At 41.7% G+C, this 18,834-nt stretch overlaps 1 protein-coding gene and 1 long non-coding RNA gene across 3 annotated transcripts; one reads left to right on the forward strand and one right to left on the reverse strand.

Moving 5' to 3' along the window:
• Positions 1–744: 744 nt before the first annotated feature.
• On the forward strand, positions 745–3,185 carry LOC133497931 (uncharacterized). Its single transcript, XR_009794148.1, has 2 exons — positions 745–1,041; positions 2,573–3,185. It is a non-coding gene; the product is annotated as an uncharacterized LOC133497931 (long non-coding RNA).
• Positions 3,186–12,286: 9,101 nt separating this feature from the next.
• On the reverse strand, positions 12,287–18,833 carry onecut1 (one cut homeobox 1). Of its 2 annotated transcripts, none has more exons than XM_061814257.1 (2): positions 17,719–18,833; positions 12,287–12,579 (listed from the first exon to the last, which is right to left on the reverse strand). In XM_061814257.1, exons 1-2 carry the CDS (start codon positions 18,782–18,784, stop codon positions 12,287–12,289), a joined length of 1,359 nt encoding a protein of 452 aa, XP_061670241.1. In that variant the 5' UTR covers positions 18,785–18,833. The 2 variants fall into 2 exon arrangements, with proteins under 2 accessions (XP_061670241.1, XP_061670240.1); XM_061814256.1 differs by having other exon boundaries at positions 17,704–18,833.
• Between the last annotated feature and the right edge of the window lies 1 nt (position 18,834).

Consider the following 18,834-nt stretch of genomic DNA (forward strand, 5'->3'; position numbering starts at 1 on the left):
ACAAGTGGGCATTTTATTTACAATAAATCAATCCTTTTATTTTTAAAATAAATGAAAAATGAACTTCTGAATGAACCTATTTTCCAGAAAGAACGGCCAAATTAATGCAACAAATATAACAGGACTCTTTGATTGGATCTGGATTAAAGAATCGAGCTATCGATGAGCCATACTTTGTCCACCAGTGCTCTAAATAATCTTCTTCAAACATAATACATGCCTTCATATTTTAAAGTATTCAATATCCACATTGTAATTGCGTATTATACGCTTCGATACAAAGGTATGTTAAATATTGGAATCTTTTCAGAGTGCATAATGGATGTAATCCATGCGCCCACAATCCAAAACACACTTGAAATAGGACAAAATTATATAAACGTGTTTGGGAGCCGCAAGAGACGATAAAGAGCTAAACCGAAGCAAATCACACAGATGACTGTAAACGATCTGAAAGGCCCATCTGAAGTTAAAACATGAGCAGTCGCACAGCTCTGGTCACGTGTCCCAACAACAGCCCCGCTCGTCGTCACTTCCCTCTTTTTTTCCCCCCACGTGAGCTTGCAGCCATGGCAACCGTCAAGCATTAGAGAGCTACAACTTGACACAAGTGCAAACGTGCGTGCCTTACATGAAACGTCTTAAGCGCAACAAAGAGAAAAGGGGATGGGCCGGCGTTCATTTCGGCCAGGTGATTGGTCGGCCGGGGATTTGGGAACGCATTCACGTGTGCACGTGTGGCGAACATTTTGTTCTAACGCGTGGCTGGTTAGTAGCGAGACAAAGATCGTCTATTTTGGGATCATGCGCACTTTCCTTTTGGTTTCTGTGGCCGGAAAACTTAAAACGTTGGCAATTTTTCTCGACACTTATTTTCTCCGGCGGCAGGGTGGGGAAGCTCTAGAGCGTTTGGCCCCACAGTTCTGAGGACCGGGGTTCGAATCGCGGCCGCGCCCGTGCCTGCGTGGGATTTCTCCGGGCACTCGGGTTTCCTCCCACATCCCCAAAACATGCATTCGCTAGAGACTCCTAGTTGTGATTGTGAGTACGACAAATGAGATCTGATCCAAAAAAAAAAAAAAAAGTGAAAGCATAATCTTAGCGTAAAAGAATATACTGTACTCTTTTTTTTTTAAAGACTGTCTTTGTTGCATCTTATGAGAACGAAAAAGATTGGTAGGTCTTTGTAGCAATGTGCTCTTTGTGATGTTCTTTGTTACATACTGACAAAACTGTCATCAATGTACAAAATTTTCAAATACTTGGAATATAATGCAAGGGGTAAAGAGACTTTCTAGTAACTGAGATTGCCCTGATAGGAAAAAGAATTCTCATCACTGCTTTACTTTATAACAGACAAAAGAGGGCCATGTGGGGTATAGAGAGTCAAAGTTCACAGGAATACTGCAAACAATAGGCAGTCGATAATGGGCCTTTATTCAGCAAAGTTTACACAAACAGAAGCCTATCTGTGCTTGACCAGCAGGTCTCATGATAAAGTGATGGTCTGTTAAGACGAGACTGTGAGTAAACCCTCAGCCCGCCACCTTTTTTGTTTTGGAATATTTGTTGCACTGATATACCCATTTTCATCGTTATAGTTATTTTTTAAAAACTGTTTAGCACAGCTGTGTCAAAGTTCAGAGGACTTGAGTTCAAATTTCAGCCCTGCTTGTGTGGCCTTTGCATGTTCTCCCTGGGCTGGTTTCTTTTCCCATCCCCGACCAAAAAACATGCATGGTAGCTTAATTTTAGACTCCAAATTGCATTTTGGTGTGAATGTGTGTGTGACTGTTTGTTTATAGGTGCCCTGCGATTGGCTGGCGAAGAGTTCAGCGTATACCCTCCCTCTTTCCCAAAGATCACTGGGATAGACCCCAGCATGCCCTCGACCCTGGTGTGGAGAAGTGCTACATTTAACTTAAAAAAAAGTCTTAATTGATAAATTGTATATATTATATATATTGTACTATAAATGGTATCTGTATATACAAACAATAGTAACAAGATGTAGACCCCTAACGGGACAAGCCGAAAGAAACTTACTTACTTTTTAGATTCACTGCAATTAGTTTTGATATTTTCTTCCATTCAATGTTACATAAAAAATCTTCACATCTACCCTGCTTTAGCAAGATTCAACTTAAAATAAATCAAGTGACATTGATCAAATTTGGATGATTAGTAGGTAACTACCAGAAGGAACACCTCGTTCATTATCAATGTGATCCTTAACATTTTGTCTTTTGCAGTTCTGGTGATGAGGATTGGGCAAAAACCAAAGTGGTCCTTTTGAACTAGTTGAATTTCATAAAGGGCTTAGCACACATAATAGTGTTTTAAGACTTTTTTTTTAACACCTTCCTTAATTTTCAGTGAATTCTCAATGAGAAAACTCAGACGCATGCTAATCTAGAATTGTTGTGCATCGGTGGATATTTACAGTCGACTGATTGACTTGAACTCACTTGATGGTCAAAACTAAGAAGCGGCTACATCTTTGCAAAACGCATGGCAGTAGCGTCATCTAGCGCATTATTGTAATAATGCAATGTCCTCCTTTTGTCCCCAGCTGTCAGCCTCTCTCTCACGCAGACAGAAAAACACAAACACCGGCCACGTGTTCAGCTCTGAAGAACTCCCATTTCCATCCTATAAAGTTTTCCGATTTGTGTCCCCCTAACTGCCATGGGTCCCCACGATGTGAGTATTTTAAATGATTTCCATGCATCCATTTTCTTAGCCGCTGATCCTCAAGGGTCCCCGGGGGTGCTGGAGCCAATCCCAGCTGTCATTGGGCAGGAGGCAGGGTACATCCTGAACTGGTTGCCAGCCAATCGCAGGACACAAAGAGACAAACAGCATTTCACGCTGACATCGAAACACCTTCCTAGTATATTCATTTTCGGTTTCCCGAATGGAGGCTGTGATTTTTCCGTCCCTGCACTGCAAGAGGTCCCCAAGATGTGACAATATAAATCTTGACAGGAATGTTCAGGGAAGCTCTGCATTCATCCCATGAGGTTTCCCCTTATGATGACCAGATTTGTGGTTCCTACACCACAATGTCCCCAAGACATGATTGCGTAGATAGACTTGTGTCTCCGTTACAGTAAATACTAGAACACACACACGCTGATGGAATGACATGCCAAAGGCCAGTGCAAATAAAACTCTTCAAAATAGCTCGTACGAGGTTTCCTCCTTTTTTGTTTATCACATTTTTGGTCTCCATGCCCTTACACGATAAAATAAATAATCTGCATGCACACAATGATAGCCAATGCTAAAAGTATTAAATTCACACCAGAATAACTTCTACTTTCATGTTATGGGGTACCAAAAGAATGTATCTGATTTTTGGTGCCCACAATGTGGTTGTGTAAAAATCTCCCCCCCCCCCTCACAAAACCATGAAACTCGAGCCCTCGTGCCCAATGCAAAAACAAAATAATTAAAAACTTCAGTCACTCTCGGAATATCTCATGCATTAATAGGGTTTTCCAACGGTGGGTGCAACTTTTGGTACACACATCACATTTTGACAAGTATTGCATTCTGGTTTCCTCGATTTCGATAATATATTTGCGGTCTCCCCACAATGCAAGAGATACCCGAAATATTCCGAATTGCCGAAGACGAGCACAATGCCAGAGAAACATACTAAATGGAGCAATGCTAAAAACTTAACAGATATCCTACATTCATATTATAGGGTCTCCCTTGTGGGGGACTATTTTGGTCCCCCCACAACAAGCGGTACCCATGATGTGAATGTGTAAACACTCCTTTGTCCTCACAAATAACAGATTTGCATAACAGACTGCAAACATATCCAAATCTGCGCACCACTGCTGTGATGTGCTCCAGACATCATTGATTACCGATTTGGGCTATTGATAAAAAACAAAGAAACATTCTCCTCCAAGGCAGACATGACATGCTTTATTTGACTTTATCTGATTTGATGTCTTATTGATTCACTTTGCTTGCTGTACGTGAGCAAAAATAGAACAAAACAAACCATAGTAATCACAAGAGGCAGGCTATTAGAAGCTGTATATACCAACAGTTTATTCGCTACCTTTATTGTGACAACAGAAATGTTGAAACAGCTGAACAACTGACCAAAAAAAGATGGATGACATCACTTGTTTCTTAAATCCTGTCCACGCTTTCTGGGGATTTTATCTTCATTTGCTTAGGAATCACAACGGATGATGGGAAATGGCACTGAGCAGTCGCAAAAGCTCAGTGGGAGGCAATACACCAAATAAGTTGTACATACTGAAGGAGAGTAAGAACAGTAAGTCACACTGGACATCGAATAAAAAGGAAAAAGTGCAGATCAGGAGTGGGGGTCCGTTTACTGCTGAGGGGGCATTACTAAATGTTTGAAAAAACTACCACCAAACATTGCACGTTGCAAATTACTTAATATTCTCAGCACTTGTGTTAAACGGGCCCTCTGGGGTTTTATTTGTTTACAATTACAGTGAAGAAAATAAATATTTGAACACCCCGTTATATTGCAAGTTCTCCCACATAGAAATCATGAAGGGGGCTGAAATTTTCATCGTAGGTGCATCTCTACTGTGAGAGAGATCATCTAAAAGGATGGAATGACGCATCTTCAATGCTCTGACTGAGGGAAAGAGGTTGTGCCCCAAAATCTCACAATACATGGCCGCGTCTTCCTCCAAACACTTAGCGGAATTATGACCAAAAAGTTCCATTTTGGTCTCATCTGACCACAAAACTTTCTCCTATGACTCCTCTGTAACATCCAAATGGTCATTGGCAAACTTAAGACGAGCGTTGACATGTGCTGGTTTAAGCAGGGGACAGGCTTGCAGGCTGATTCCTCACCTTTCACAGGATCATTGAGATCCCACGTGGTGATATCTTGCATGGGGCTCCATTTCAATTGAGACTGACCGTCATGTTTGGCTTCTTCCATTTTGTAATGGTTGCTCCAACAGTGGACCTTTTTTCACCAAGCTGCTTGGCAATTTCTCCAAAGCCTTTTCCAGCCGTGTGGAGTTGAACAATTTTGTCTCTGGTGTCTTTGGACAGCTCTTTGGTATTGGTCATGTTACAAGTTTGAGTCTTACTGATTGTATGGGGTGGAGAGGAATCTTTATGCAGCTAATGACCTCACACAGGTGCATCTGATTCAGGGTAATACATGGAGTAGAAGTGGACTTTTAAAGGCGGAGTAACAGGTCTTTGAGGGTCAGAATTCAAGCTTATGGACAGGTGTTCAAATACTTTTTTTGCAGCTGTATCACACAAATAAATTGTAAAAAATCATACAATGTGACTTCTGGATTTTTCTTTTTAGGTTATCTCTCTCACAGTGGACATGCACCTACGATGAAAATTTCAGACCCCTCTATGATTTCTAAGTGGGAGAACCTGCAATATAGCAGGGTGTTTGAATACTTATTTTCTTCACTGTAGATGTGGGGCACTATTAAATGATCTCATGGGCCTTATACTATATAACACGTACCTGACAGAAGTCACAAAAAAAGGAGGGGGGTGTAATGTCTCCAGGTAAACTCAATTTGACCACCTGTAAGCTTTTGAATGCACATGTCCAACTATTCAACGGTGCAATACATTTTTCCCCCCACAACTTGCTGTTCTTTAACAAGGAGCCTGATGGTAAAGTCTGCAACAGCTCTTTGTTCCATAAATACGTCAAAACATTTTCTCGTTCAAGGAAAATTCTGATTTAAACAGTTCCCTTCATGATACTGTTTCCATTTTGACCATCATAAGACAAACACCACATACAGGCATACATGGCCACTGATGTTGTCAGTGTCATCAGCAGAATGATGACTGGAAGAGTCACAGAAAGGCGTAGAAGTGGACATCCTTGGAAATTCACCTGTGTGAACTTTTCCATTCAGGCCAGCAAGTTGTGCAAAAAATACTGAAACATTGAACATGTGCATTAAAAAGACTTTAGGTTAATCTTGAAACTTCACTAGAGAGCCTTGTATAAATATTGTTTTGTTAATCGTGTAGGTTCCCCTGGCTCTGACATTAAGTCATGATTTCTGACTAAATCTATGTTTAAAAAAAAAAAAAACATTACTTTGTCTCCCTCTTCCCCCCAAGAAAAAAACAAAACAAAACATCTTTTTGAATTGCTGGATAGAGACTCCATGGAAAATAGTAGCGTCTGGGGCTGGGGGTGGGGTGAAGATGCGGGGAAATAAGTCCACTTGTTATAATTAGATTTTTTTCCCCCAATACAGGCCTTTCACATATGTTATAATGCAGCCTGCACTCAATGTTGTTACTGCATAAAATGATGTAATGTCAAAAAAAGGAAAAAAACATTTCTTGACTTCAAACATTTAAATCATTCAATCCCTCATTATTGAATCCAATGAAAGTTTTTTTTGTTGACTTGTCCAACACTGTTATCCATCCATCCATCCATCCATCCATCCATCCATCCATCCATCCAGCTGTCCATTTTCTGAGCCACTTATCCTCACAATGGCCACGGGAGTGCTTGTGATTGTGTGTGTGACTGTTGTCTGTCTCCATGTGCCCTGCGATTGGCTGGCAACCAGTTCAGGGTGTACCCCCCTCCTGCCCGATGACAGCTGGGATTGGCTCCAGCACTCTCACGACCCTCGTGAGGATAAGCGGCTGAGAAAACGGATAGATGAATAACAGACCTTAGACCATACCCACACAAACTTGTCCACAAACTCCTGAGATAAGCTTTTTTTTTTTTTGCACTTTTATTAGACTTTGCTCATATTCATGACACAAGTACGTACCTAAAGAACAGATACTTGACGAGGCAAGGCAGCAGTGCCACGGATGTTGGAAAAAAATCAATAATGACAATAATAATCATAATATAAAAAATAGTAATAATAATAACAACAATAATGAGAAAAAACCATCAACAAATCCGTGGCACAGCGACCCCCTCCTGGCAGTCCCGCTGCCCTTCCCCCACTCCCCCTGCCACTCGTGTGTGCGTGTGCGCGTGCGTGTGCGTGCGTGTGTGTGTGTGTGTGTGTGTGTGTGTGTGTGGTGTGTGTGTGTGTGTACATGAAGGCAGCAAAGTGGGCAGGACTTACAGCCCTCTATTTTTGAAGCAGATTGTACATTTTGGACAAGAGATGCCCCCACACATCTACACCTTCTACATTCTAAACCCGTGAGAATGACAAATCAAATATTAAAAAAATTAAAAATAAAACAAAACAAAAAATCTACTTCACGAATGCCAGTGCTTTTCAACATACATTTTTTTCGCCATTTTTGTTTTTGGTTTGTTTTAAAAAAAATCTTTGGATGTGCAGTACTGTAATATCCATTTAAAAACAATAGAAAAACACGCGTATACATACAAACACTTTTCAGCAAAGTTTTGCTTTTTTGGGGGAGGGGGTGGCAGTGTTTAAAACACGTGGAAATGCCTCACAAACGTAACGCTGCAACAAAACCTTTTTGTCTTTGCTTTTTCCCCTACTATGTACAAATCTAGAATTTCTACAAATGCATCAATTAAATTAAATCAGCAGTTAAGGAATAACAACAACAAAAAACATTTAACACAAAAAGAAATCACAACATAGAAATAGAGGGAAGGAGGGGGGGCCGCAGAAATATGAACACAACATCACAGCAGTTGGTTTTACCCTGTAAAAAAGCAATAGTTTAGCATCATAAATGAGCCACTCGGAACTACAGCGGGCTAACATCATTTTTGCAGCTTTTCAGTTACTGTAACCGCCATACTGAATACAGAAAATGAACTCGCTTGCAGAAGAGTACTGCTCAGTTTCAGTTATGACCCATAAGAGGCAGTCCATAATTGCTCCACGTCAGTATCTTGTAAGTGAATGTTATTTATCACCTTTCAAGAAATAATGATAGATTTGTCAGGTGTTTGGATTTAGACCACGATTGCACTAAATAATACCTGCTGATGCCATACTTGACCTGAATCACTCCCATGTAAAAATGACAAATGGAGTTAGCCCACTTTAGTTCTTAGTTCTCAAATATGATAAAAAATACACGTCTCCCTCCATTCAATATACAACAACCCTGAAACACTTCTTAAAAAAAACAGCAAAATAAGAATGGAACAATTTTCACACTTGGTCGCAGAATGTATCCAGAGGAATTGTCACTATGAGGTATTGACACATTTTGGAAAAGAGTGCACGGCTAAAGTGAGAGAAAATGGAGGGGGGGGGGTCGCTTTGGTATGTTTTCATTGCATGCGCTGGCCTTAAAAAAGCACCACAGTGTGATTTTAATGGAAATTAAAAAAAAAGGGGGGAGGGGGGTTAACCTTGGGTAGTGGCGGCCCTTCGACAAGCTTGAGGTAAGTCAAAGGAGAGAAAAGAGGTCAAGAGCGGTTCAACACTTTGGTTCAAGCAAGGCACTCGTCCTAGGGAGTGAAGAGTGAAGGAGTAGGAGGAGGAGGAGAAGGAGAAAGAGAAGGAGGAGGACAAAGAGGAGGATCGCAACGGTGTCGGGGGGGGGGGGGGTCCGGACTGAAGGGGTGATGATGGCGTTGGTCTGCAAGAGCAAACACGGTGGCAGAGGCTCGGAGGGGGACACAATGGAACCTTTGAAGTTGAAAGTTGGAATTTGGACAACACTTTCGCAAAATAAATAAATACATAAATAAGTAAGCCTCTCAGACCGTCATTCTCTAAATGTTGAGCGAGTACCAATATTGGTACGGTGGCTTCCTCTGATGGTATACAAAAGAATCACTGCCCAAGTAAACTGTCTTTGGTGACACATTGGTAAGAATTGTGGGTCGAAAAAATAACGGTTGGGATGAGGGTTAAATCTGCGACACAAATTGCGCCAGCACGCCTGAAAAACGAGTGAAAGTACCCTTCTAAAATCAAAAGAATTGCATGACGTAGGTCAGCTGAGCTAAACATAACTGCATTTTTTGCTTAGCTTTACTGGGATCAACCTTGTAACTGTTGTGTGAGTATTAAGGATCTTAAAAAAATGTTAAAAAATGAACGGAACACCTGTGACACAAAACACTATTGCACTTCACTTTTGTGATTGAAGTTAAGAATGGAAGCCCCCCCACCCGTCCCCCTTTAAATAACAGTGGTTAAACACTTTACTATGTGTATGTAGATCTGTGATTTGCCTTTTTTTGGATTAAGAATTATTATCTACATTTTAATGACTTATGAGTTGGCTATAAGTTCTGTATATGAATTTCACAAAATTTAAACATTTGGAAGTCAATTAGTGTGAATCAAAGAAAAAAGCAAGTAGAATGATGAACGAAAGATGAGACAATATACACGATAATCAAAGTTAGCATGGTGTTTTGTTTACTTTTCAGGATGGTGGAATTCTTTTTCCACTTGAAAATAAAAGAAAACTTGGAACATGAATCACCATTGCAGCACAGGTTTGTTGTCTAATTTCAAGTGTGTGCGTGTTGCCCTCCCCGCTAAATTACAGGTTCATTTTTGACTTATGCAACAAGAATCTAATAAATCTGTTTGACTTTGTTTTTTTTTTTTTACTATTAAAATAGTTAAATTTTGCTTTAGTTTTTTAATACCAGTATAAAAATGAATCCGTTATTTAAAACTTTCTCCATCAAGTAAATTGAGGTTTTCTTATGTGGAGGGAATAATTAAATAAACAAGATATGAAAAAAATTGATTTGAATTTTGAGGTTCCTCTGTGTATAATTATTAGCAAAGATACAGTTTGAGCAATTCTTTTTGTGAGCTTTTGCATGTTCTGTGGTCCGAATGTGGACATTAAAACCCCCATCATCCCCCAGCATATTTACTGTATTTGTATCTATGGTCCATCATCTTTGCGTCCCCCCTCCCCCTCCACAAAAAGCATGAATTTTCAAATTTGGTGTCTTTCTCCCATCTCCAAAAGTAAACATACATGCTTTTTTTTGGTCAGTCCAGCGTGGCTATTCATGGAGCTAGAATGGAGAGCATTCCATCGGGGTGATGGGGAAAGAGTGGGGTGGGAAGGGGCGTTAAACAACAGCATCATTTTTACCACCACTAACAGGCCTTACAATGGAAAAAAAAAAGAAGCAACAACAACACATCTTTGGTTATCTTTGGTATCTTCAAAGTGATAGAAATCACATATGGAACTTGAGTGAGGTAGCATCTTTGGTTTCAGACTAGAAAACATCAGCAGATGACGTGATTTTGGTGGGTGTTGGAGAAGCGTGTCTTCTTTTTTGCTCCTTTTGACAAATTTTATAGCTGCTAACTGTGGCCTTGAGGAAAAAGAGGATTAAGAGGATGACAAGGGCCCCGGCTAATTTTTCAGACACGCTAGCTACGCTTTGTCCAGTGTAGTGCTTTCCTCCTTGTGCTGAAATGTAAAGCTTTTCATAGGTTTTGGATTGGCACAGAAGGGAAGGAAAAGGAAGCTGATTTGACCATTGACCTTCTCCACTTATCATATTTGATGGACGCACAAATCAATCCAATAAATAAAAGCAAAACACTATATTTGGCTCACAGTGAGAACACATTTTGATTGGCCTTCGCAACCAGCATTAACAGTAACATTCACCCTGCCCACTGTGAAGATGCAATTGATGAACAAGGCATCTGCAGGGCCAAAAAAAAAAAAAAGCTTGCATCATGCAAAATTATTCAAATATGATTATGAGTGGTAAGCCACTGGTAGTGTGGTGGTTCACATATATAGTTCTTTGGTGAAATGTGAGACTAGAAATATCCAGCTCCTGCCTTGACATTGAACAGAATAAATTCTTCAAAAACAAAAAAAGATGGGTAGTTAGGAATGTTGTTCCATTGGTATTGTAGTACTTCACATAGTGGACATTTATACATCTACCCTATATGTTAAGGCATAAACTGAAGCTTATGACATGACCTTAAATAGGATTAGGATTTTTTTTTTTTTTTTTAAAGGATAATTACAAATGTTGCAGTATTGGCAGTTTAGTGGGTTATTCAGTTAACCATAACAAATCACTCTATAGGTCAGCTCTAGCAGTAGTCATGCTACTATATATTGGTTCACATAGAAGATTTACGTATAAATAACATTTATTTGGTGGCATAGACTCCAGCTCCTGATGTGACTAAAAATGATTAAAGTTAAAGAAAATGTATGGAAGAATAATTTAAAAATGTTCGGCCATGATTAGTGTTGTCGTTTCCGTATCTGTGGGTTGAATTGATCGTCTGGAATAGACTGCAGCTCCTGATGTTATTCTAAAAATGGTTTGAATCCAAAGAAAGCATTTATGAAGAGTTAAAAATGTTACACCATAACCTGAAACAGAATAAACATTAAAAAAAAATGTATGTAAGATGAAGAGTTGTGTCATCATGATCGTGGTTTACCTTATTGCCGTTCATGGAATTGATCACTAAGTCCAGTGGGAAAGGATCCAGCTCCTACCTGGACCATGAACGATGGATGCCGAAGAAAATGGGCAGATGAATGGATGATTACTAATATTTCAAGATGGGTTGTCAGTGTCAGGGGTTCACATCAGTTACGTTTGTGCATTTGCCTTCAATCAACTGAGAAATGCATGGACGGCTGTATGATTGGGAATGTCGCCGCAGTGCTAGGTTAACAACTACAAAATATCACCTTTGGTCAATAGCACTGCAACTGCTTCAGGTGTAGGCTGCGTGACTGATTTCTCTTTTTCTTTGGTTTCTCTCGTTTCAAAATAGCGTTTCAGCACATCGGAAGGAAAGCACTACATCGTGGTCCGGGGCGGGAATTTGGGGCTTTGGAATTTCTATGCCACGGGTTTGTTTCTTTTTTCCCCCCTTGTAACAGTCCGTAGATCCGAGAAAAGAAAAACAAACAATCCAGTCGCTTCTGTGGGATTTAAATTTCTTTAACGTTGATTGGACAAATCCCACCGGAGCTCCACAGATCATACTGATTACTTCCATTTTGGGAGCCGGATCGTGATGATGGGAACGGGGAATGGAGAGTTGTAAAGCTAGAGACCGCTGTGAGGATGTGAGTACGGGAAAAGCGGGGACGCTAAGTCTTTTTGCAGTGTGGAACACAAACGTCAAAGCAGGTCAAACAAGAAAGAAGAAGTCTTTGGTTTGTTTCTTTTTTTTCATCTTTGGATACTATAAATATGAATATAGTACAGATTTAAGGGCAAAACTGTGAGGTCTTTTGTAAGGTTCTCTTAAGTTTTAAAGCTTTTCCACCGAGTCAAGTCCATGAGTAAGGGTCAAAAGCGGATCCCCGTCCTTCAGGCTTTGGTACAGGCGCTGAGGCCGGCCCCCGGCGGGTGGCCGGAGCCGTCGTCGACCCACTTGTCCAGGCTGCGGCGACGCGCGTTCATGAAGAAATTGCTGACCGTGGCCAGCTCCAGGCCCAGCTGCTGTGCGATGGTCAGCTGCAGCTCTTTGGACGGGCGCTTGTTCTCCTTGAAGATGGCGTGGAGGGTCCGCCGCTGCACGTCCGTGAACACGAGGCGGGGCTTCTTGGCGACCGGGTTGCCCCGCTCGCTGTGGCCGTGGTCCTGTTCTTTACGCTTGCACGCTGAGGAGAGGCCAGTGAAGAAAAGACAAGATAAGGATGTGAGTCCTTAATAGGCTATTTTAAATAGTACAAACATCTAACAGTATGATGAAAAAAAATCAGTCAAATATTAGCATCATCAAACATTAGAAACATCTCTCAGTAAGAGGGTAGAATATTTCAAGACTTTGTTCGGAAACCCAATAGTTTGCAAACTGAGGTAATCTCCCATTGAAATGAGTGGATATAGAATTCATCATCTATTGTTAGCCAGAAGTGAGTATATTTACCTTATATTTATATCTTATATGCCTTCTGTTACTATGTTGGAGTACATCTTTGAATGTTGAGGAAAGTGCTATATTAATTATATTTCTTATTACAATAGCACAGATGGCAGATTTTGTCAAACTGAACTCCATAGCCAAATCACAAACCTTTTTATGGTTCTTGGTTATATGGTTATTATATTATGGTATGAAAAATTTTCATTTGTTTTGAGCCAGATTAGGAGCTAATCAAGAGCTAAAAAAAATAACAATACAAAAAAAAAAAAGATACGTGTGATATTTATGTGACGCACAGGACCAATGATGTTTAGACAAAGTGAGGAAACACAAAACAGAGCCCTCCACAATCATACCAGGACTTTTCATAAATCCAAACTACTGCATGAACCATTTTTGTACAGGGAATCCGCAACCAGGCTGTGAACAGTATATATGGCATGCCACCTTGTGTACTGCACTCTTTATGTTGCCCATGTACAACTGCTCTTTTCTTGCAAGAAATAAACTACAAAAGAATATGTTTCCCCACAAATTAACAGCCACAAAGTCTTTACAGCCACAAGGTGGCTCTAGGGAGTTAGTTCGCGCGTCAGCCCAGTGCCAATGACGTCATGAAACTGTCTGATGAAGGAGTTACTTACTTTATATGGGTGAGTCAACAGACCACACCTCTCTGATTTACGATAGATAATTGAATATTTTTTAGAAATATTTCAAAGTGATGCAAATCACTTCTACATACTACAAGAACAACAAAAATTAAACCTGACTCTTCTGAACAGAAGTTGCTTGAAATTCAACATTTTGAACAAAAATGAAGCTGCAAGCCAGGGAAAGGCCAACTTTCATAATCGACTCATGGAATTATTGAAATTTTACTGCAACATCGTTAATTGCTTGACCCTAGTAGGAAAAAAAAAATCTTACAGTGATTAAAATATCGAATATAAGACAAGAAATCAAGCAAACAAACACAGGCAACGTTCCAGGTGAGCTGGAGCCTATCCCAGCTGACTTTGTGCAAGAGGCCTGACTGTCACCCTGGACTGGTCGCCAAGTCAATCTCTGGGCACCAACAGTATACTAGACAAACAGCCATTCACATCACTCACATTCACTCTAACAATTCAGACATTTTAATGAACCAAACACATCAGAAGGAGGCCAGAGGATCCGCAACAAACCAGTGCAAGTTGAGACTCAAACGTCTTAACTGCTCAGATAAAAGCCACCCGGTCACCAAGCCACCCTTTTTCAGAAGAAGACCAAGAGTGTAAGTAGAGATATCGTGTCCCAGCTGTAATTAAGTAATCACGGTTGTGCATTGGTGCAATGGAAGGCAGGAAGGCTGCAGTGAAGATTTGAACACCAAACTTCCAAACTTTGAAACAGATACATGACTTAACCTAACCCCAAGCCAACATGCTGAACTGAAGCCCAAATTGTATTTCCTAACAGTGACTATTTTCTTTCTACCTTTTTTACTTTATCTTTTTTTTTTGGGGGGGGGGTAGTGGTTCATAGAGCTTCCCATTTTGGGTAGAAGGCAAAATTCCCAATTGATGCATTCATTCCAATCATCCTGAGATTGAATGTACATCAGGCCAGGGTCTCATTCACCTTTTCTTCTATTAAATTCCTTCCTGGATAATTGCCCAAGAGTGTAGTTGTTTACAGTATATGTACCCTCCAATTGACTGGCAACTAGTCCAGAGTGTACTCTGCCTCTAATCCAACCTCAGATGGGATAGGCTCCAATTCACCTTCAACCTATAACAATTGAATATAAAATGTATATGTCAAATCCAAACTGAAACCATTTGACAAAAAAAAAAAAAAACATCTGAAAAGCAGACGAGACACAATGACAGCGAGGCAACAAAGGGCGCTGTCCCAGGTGCTGAAAACACAAAAACTGGCAGCCTGAGCAGAACCTAATCCTGGGTTAGGATACATCGGCCAATCACGCGGCACATGTAGACAACCAGCCATGTACGATGCACACTTTTTGGATAATTTATTTTCAATCCAGCGTCAGATTTCTCAAATGTGATTAAAGGACTCACGCAAGAGAAAACATGCAGAATCCACACAGGAGAACTTTGATTCAAACCAGGAACCGCTCTACTGTTGACAGTGGTACATACACCCCACAGACTCAAGAAAAAAAAAAGACGAAATTCAACTATCCAGCTGACCTAGCTGTCATTAGACCACGTGTTGTCCTTATAAAGGCGAAATCCGCCCCCCATTTAAAGTGAGATTTAACGAACCAAGAGGGGGCAGACTTGAACTGTTTTTAAGCACATCACTCACACTATACCTAATGACAGCCAATAAATGATATCGTGATAAAGATAATGCTCTGTTTTAGTTGCAATATCACTAAATATGCTATCCAATGTTCTAAAAACACCTCCAACTAGAGCCACGATAATAAACATGTTGCTCAATAAACACTTCTCTGACACTATGTCAAAACACATTTGGATTTTACGTTTCATTTTAACACCAGATCTTAAAATCCCGTACGGCGATCTCATAACCGAGCACGCAAGAATTGAATTGCAGCCTGATAACAACTCTGATAATGATTATTTCCATGAGCAGAAAAGCTTGTCGTCGGTGCCGCTAAACATGAACTGCTGGCGCAGAAGCTGTTCTAAGTCCAATAAATCAGCAGGAGTGAAGGCCACGCAGACAGCGGGAGAGCCCTCGCTCGCCCTGATTCGCCGTGGAACGCGCGCACACACACAAACACGCACGGGCAAATACTGCGGTCACTCCCAGCTAATCATTCCAAACTACACAGATAACACTACACACTGTGCTCGACGGAGGTAAGCGCGAACAAACTAACTGCATGTACGAGATAGACAAAGTGGAGTAGAGCAGGCTGGGTAACCTGTGAGATCCCAAGAGCAATCAGGCCAAGTCAAGTGCTGAATATCGAATTCAAAAATTCTCATAATATAGAATATTAATACAAATATTGGTTTGTTTCATCGCGTTTTTTTCCCTTCATTTATGGTTTGTTGAGGACCACTTCCTAAGAACCGTGTTCTGCACAAAGCATTAGTATCATTAGTGTTGGTCATTCAATATTTAAATGAAATGTGTGCTTATTTTGTTATTATTTGGCCATATTTTCTATTCCATTTTATTGCATTCTGTAACATTGAATCTATGAGGATGAATTGTACATATTTGTGAAAATGAGAAAAGGAAGGCCTGGGATTAATTAAAAAACTCTAAAAGTCAATAGGAATACAGTATTGCATCTAATTCAGCACATTGTCTTTCAAATAAACGCACACACATACACACACAGTTCACATATGGAGGATCTCATAAAAATCCCGAATGATGTCATTATGTTTTGTTTTAAATTATTCTGAATTCATCCACCACAATTTCATTTAGAAACATGACATTTGATTGTAATCTTTGAGTCGTTTTCTAAATACAAAAGCAAAAAATATTTCTTCAACAGATGAAATCAGAATAATGAAATATGACTAAATTACTAAACACACACATTTCAATATTAATTCATTTCACGTGAGTGTCTTTTAGATTGTATAATTGTAACCAAAGATGGACCTGCAAACGCACAACAGCAGAAGTCTAGATAGAACTAATCATTTAGGTTCACGCAAACGCACGCACACACGTTCCACGGAGGGTCGACAGAATCATGCTCACTTTAACCCCCCCCCCAAAAAAAAAAACAGAAAAAAAAACAGAAAAAAAAAACCCAAAACAAAACAAAAAACACGTGCAGCCCCATCGATTAGTCTCATAAAGGTTTGGAAGGAAAAATCCATTTGGATGTCTGTGAATGTGCAACGTGTGCGTGTGCGCGCCCGCCTTAATTGACTCAAGACTACCACAGGGACAAATTAATACAGAGGTCTATCAGTTAATTAGACGGGAGTGGGGAAGGGGGGGGGGTAACAACACCCACCGCAGTCTGGCATAAATAAACATAACCACCAGTCAACTGCGGTGAATTCTAGGACAATAAAGTTGCATTTAGGAGGGTATACAAATCACGATAGACAACAGCCTGTAAAAGTATGTTTACACCTAGAACAAGGCCAGGAAAAAAGGCGGGGGTGGGGGGCACGCTCAGTTGCATGTGCACCAAAATAAACAACACGAAGGATTCCTCGTGTAAGGATCGACTTACTTTACTAAAGCACGGGGTCGATATTTGGAGGTAAAACGACACCCCAAAAAACACCGTGTTACACACAAAGGCACCCCCACCCCCAATAAAATAAAATAAAATCAAAAGGCCACTCCTTAGCACATTTTAATGAAAAATGCACAGGAATTAGTCTTTATGCATAAGCAGTCAAATGATAGAATGTAGAAAATTAGATCACATGTAGCAAATGACATTGACACTGAAGGCTACTTGCTGTTATGATTATGTGGGGAAAATTGTGCAGTTTAGGTTCCCATTAATTAAACACACTAAAATGCACTTGAATGTATCTTTATATCAGCGCATAAGCCGTGAATACAAGAACATAGCAAAAAATAAATCGCTTTAAAAATATTTTCTATATGGTTATGGCAATCATTATCATGGCAATCACATGTAGGCAAAATAACAACAAAATGAACTGATTTGATATAAAATATAGCATAAAAAGTCAAATATTATCGCAAAATAAGTCATTATGTAGCAAAGAACATGACATTGAACCTGCTTTTATTTACGATTACGACCCTAAACAGCCCACATGACCTGCCTATTGCTTATTATTTATTTAACAACAACATATAGCCTTAAGAGTCAATGCAGATGAGATCGTAATAAAAAGTATATTAAATGTGGCTTTACCGAGGCTTCGCTCACCTGCGAGCCTGAGCGCACTCATGCGCTGGAACTCAGGCTCCTGCAGCCACTTCCACATGCGGCGGAAGGTCTCCCTGCCGGACTTGAGCTTGGACCACGGCTTGGGGTTCCTCAGCAGGTCGGACAGCGTCCCCTGGGACCGGCACAGGACACGCTGGGCGAAGATGGCTTGGGGGATGCTGTAGCGCTTGAGCTCCGTGGTGATCCTCTGCGCCACCTCTTTGGTATTCACCTCCTCCATCTGGCCTCCTCCCACTCCTCCGCCACCGCCGTTGATGGCGCCTTGCTGGCCGAGCGCGGAGGCTTGCTCCCGGCCGCCTCCCAGCCCCTGGCCGTGGCCCTGCGCCGCGAGGTGGGCGTGCGGATGATGGTGCAGGCCGTTCAGCTGCACCATCCCCGCCGCGGAGCTCATGTGCTGATCCGTGTGGCGGCTCAGCATGGCCGGGTGGTGCGCCTCGAAGCCGCTGGGCGTCAGCATCTTCTCCCCGGGCACGGCGGCGCCGGGGTGGGCGTAGGGCGGCAGGCCGGCTTGGCTCGTGTGGATGCCCGCCAGACCGGAGCCGGACAGCGGGGAAAGACTCTGGCCCATGCAGGGATCCTTGTGGTGGTACGCGGGGTAGAGAGTGTTCATAGGAGCGAGGCTGCGGTCCTCCCGCATGAGCGTGAAGCTGCCGCTGACGTTTCCGGGGATCCTCTGGTGCGGATGGGCGTGAGGGTGATGAGGATGCGGGTGCGGGTGGTGGCGGTGGTGATGGTGCGGGGGAAACTTGTCGGACACGGTGGAGATGGGGGGCAAAGGCTGCAGAGGCGTCAAGGTGGTGTAGGTGCTGCTCGCGCTCATGCCGGGGGCTTCGCACATGCTAATGGCCGGGTGAAGGTGTCCCGGGTGGTGGTGGTGATAGTCTCCGCCGTCCAGCAGGGTCGCCATACCCATGGCGCGGTGGCTCAGCCCCCGGGGACTGGGGCGAGAGTGCGGACTGTGGCCGCTCAGCAACTCCCCGTGACCACCCACGGAGTCATGGCCGTGCAGCTCGCCTATATTTTCCATCGACAGCTGGGCATTCATGGTCCGGGCGGCTCTGTGGACCAACCATCTATGTGACCTGCTTAGCTGGC

The sequence above is a fragment of the Syngnathoides biaculeatus genome, chromosome 3 (assembly GCF_019802595.1).
Source record: "Syngnathoides biaculeatus isolate LvHL_M chromosome 3, ASM1980259v1, whole genome shotgun sequence".
NCBI lineage: Eukaryota > Metazoa > Chordata > Actinopteri > Syngnathiformes > Syngnathidae > Syngnathoides > Syngnathoides biaculeatus.

What these genes read in the sequence shown, in the direction of transcription:
- onecut1 (XM_061814256.1), bottom strand. Translation starts at nt 18,784, where the DNA reads ATGAATGCCCAGCTGTCGATGGAAAATATAGGCGAGCTGCACGGCCAT. An exon ending in CGCAGGTGAGCGAAGCCTCG is followed by an intron (nt 12,580 to 17,703) that starts GTAAAGCCACAT and finishes GCCTCTCCTCAG; the next exon opens with CGTGCAAGCGTAAAGAACAG.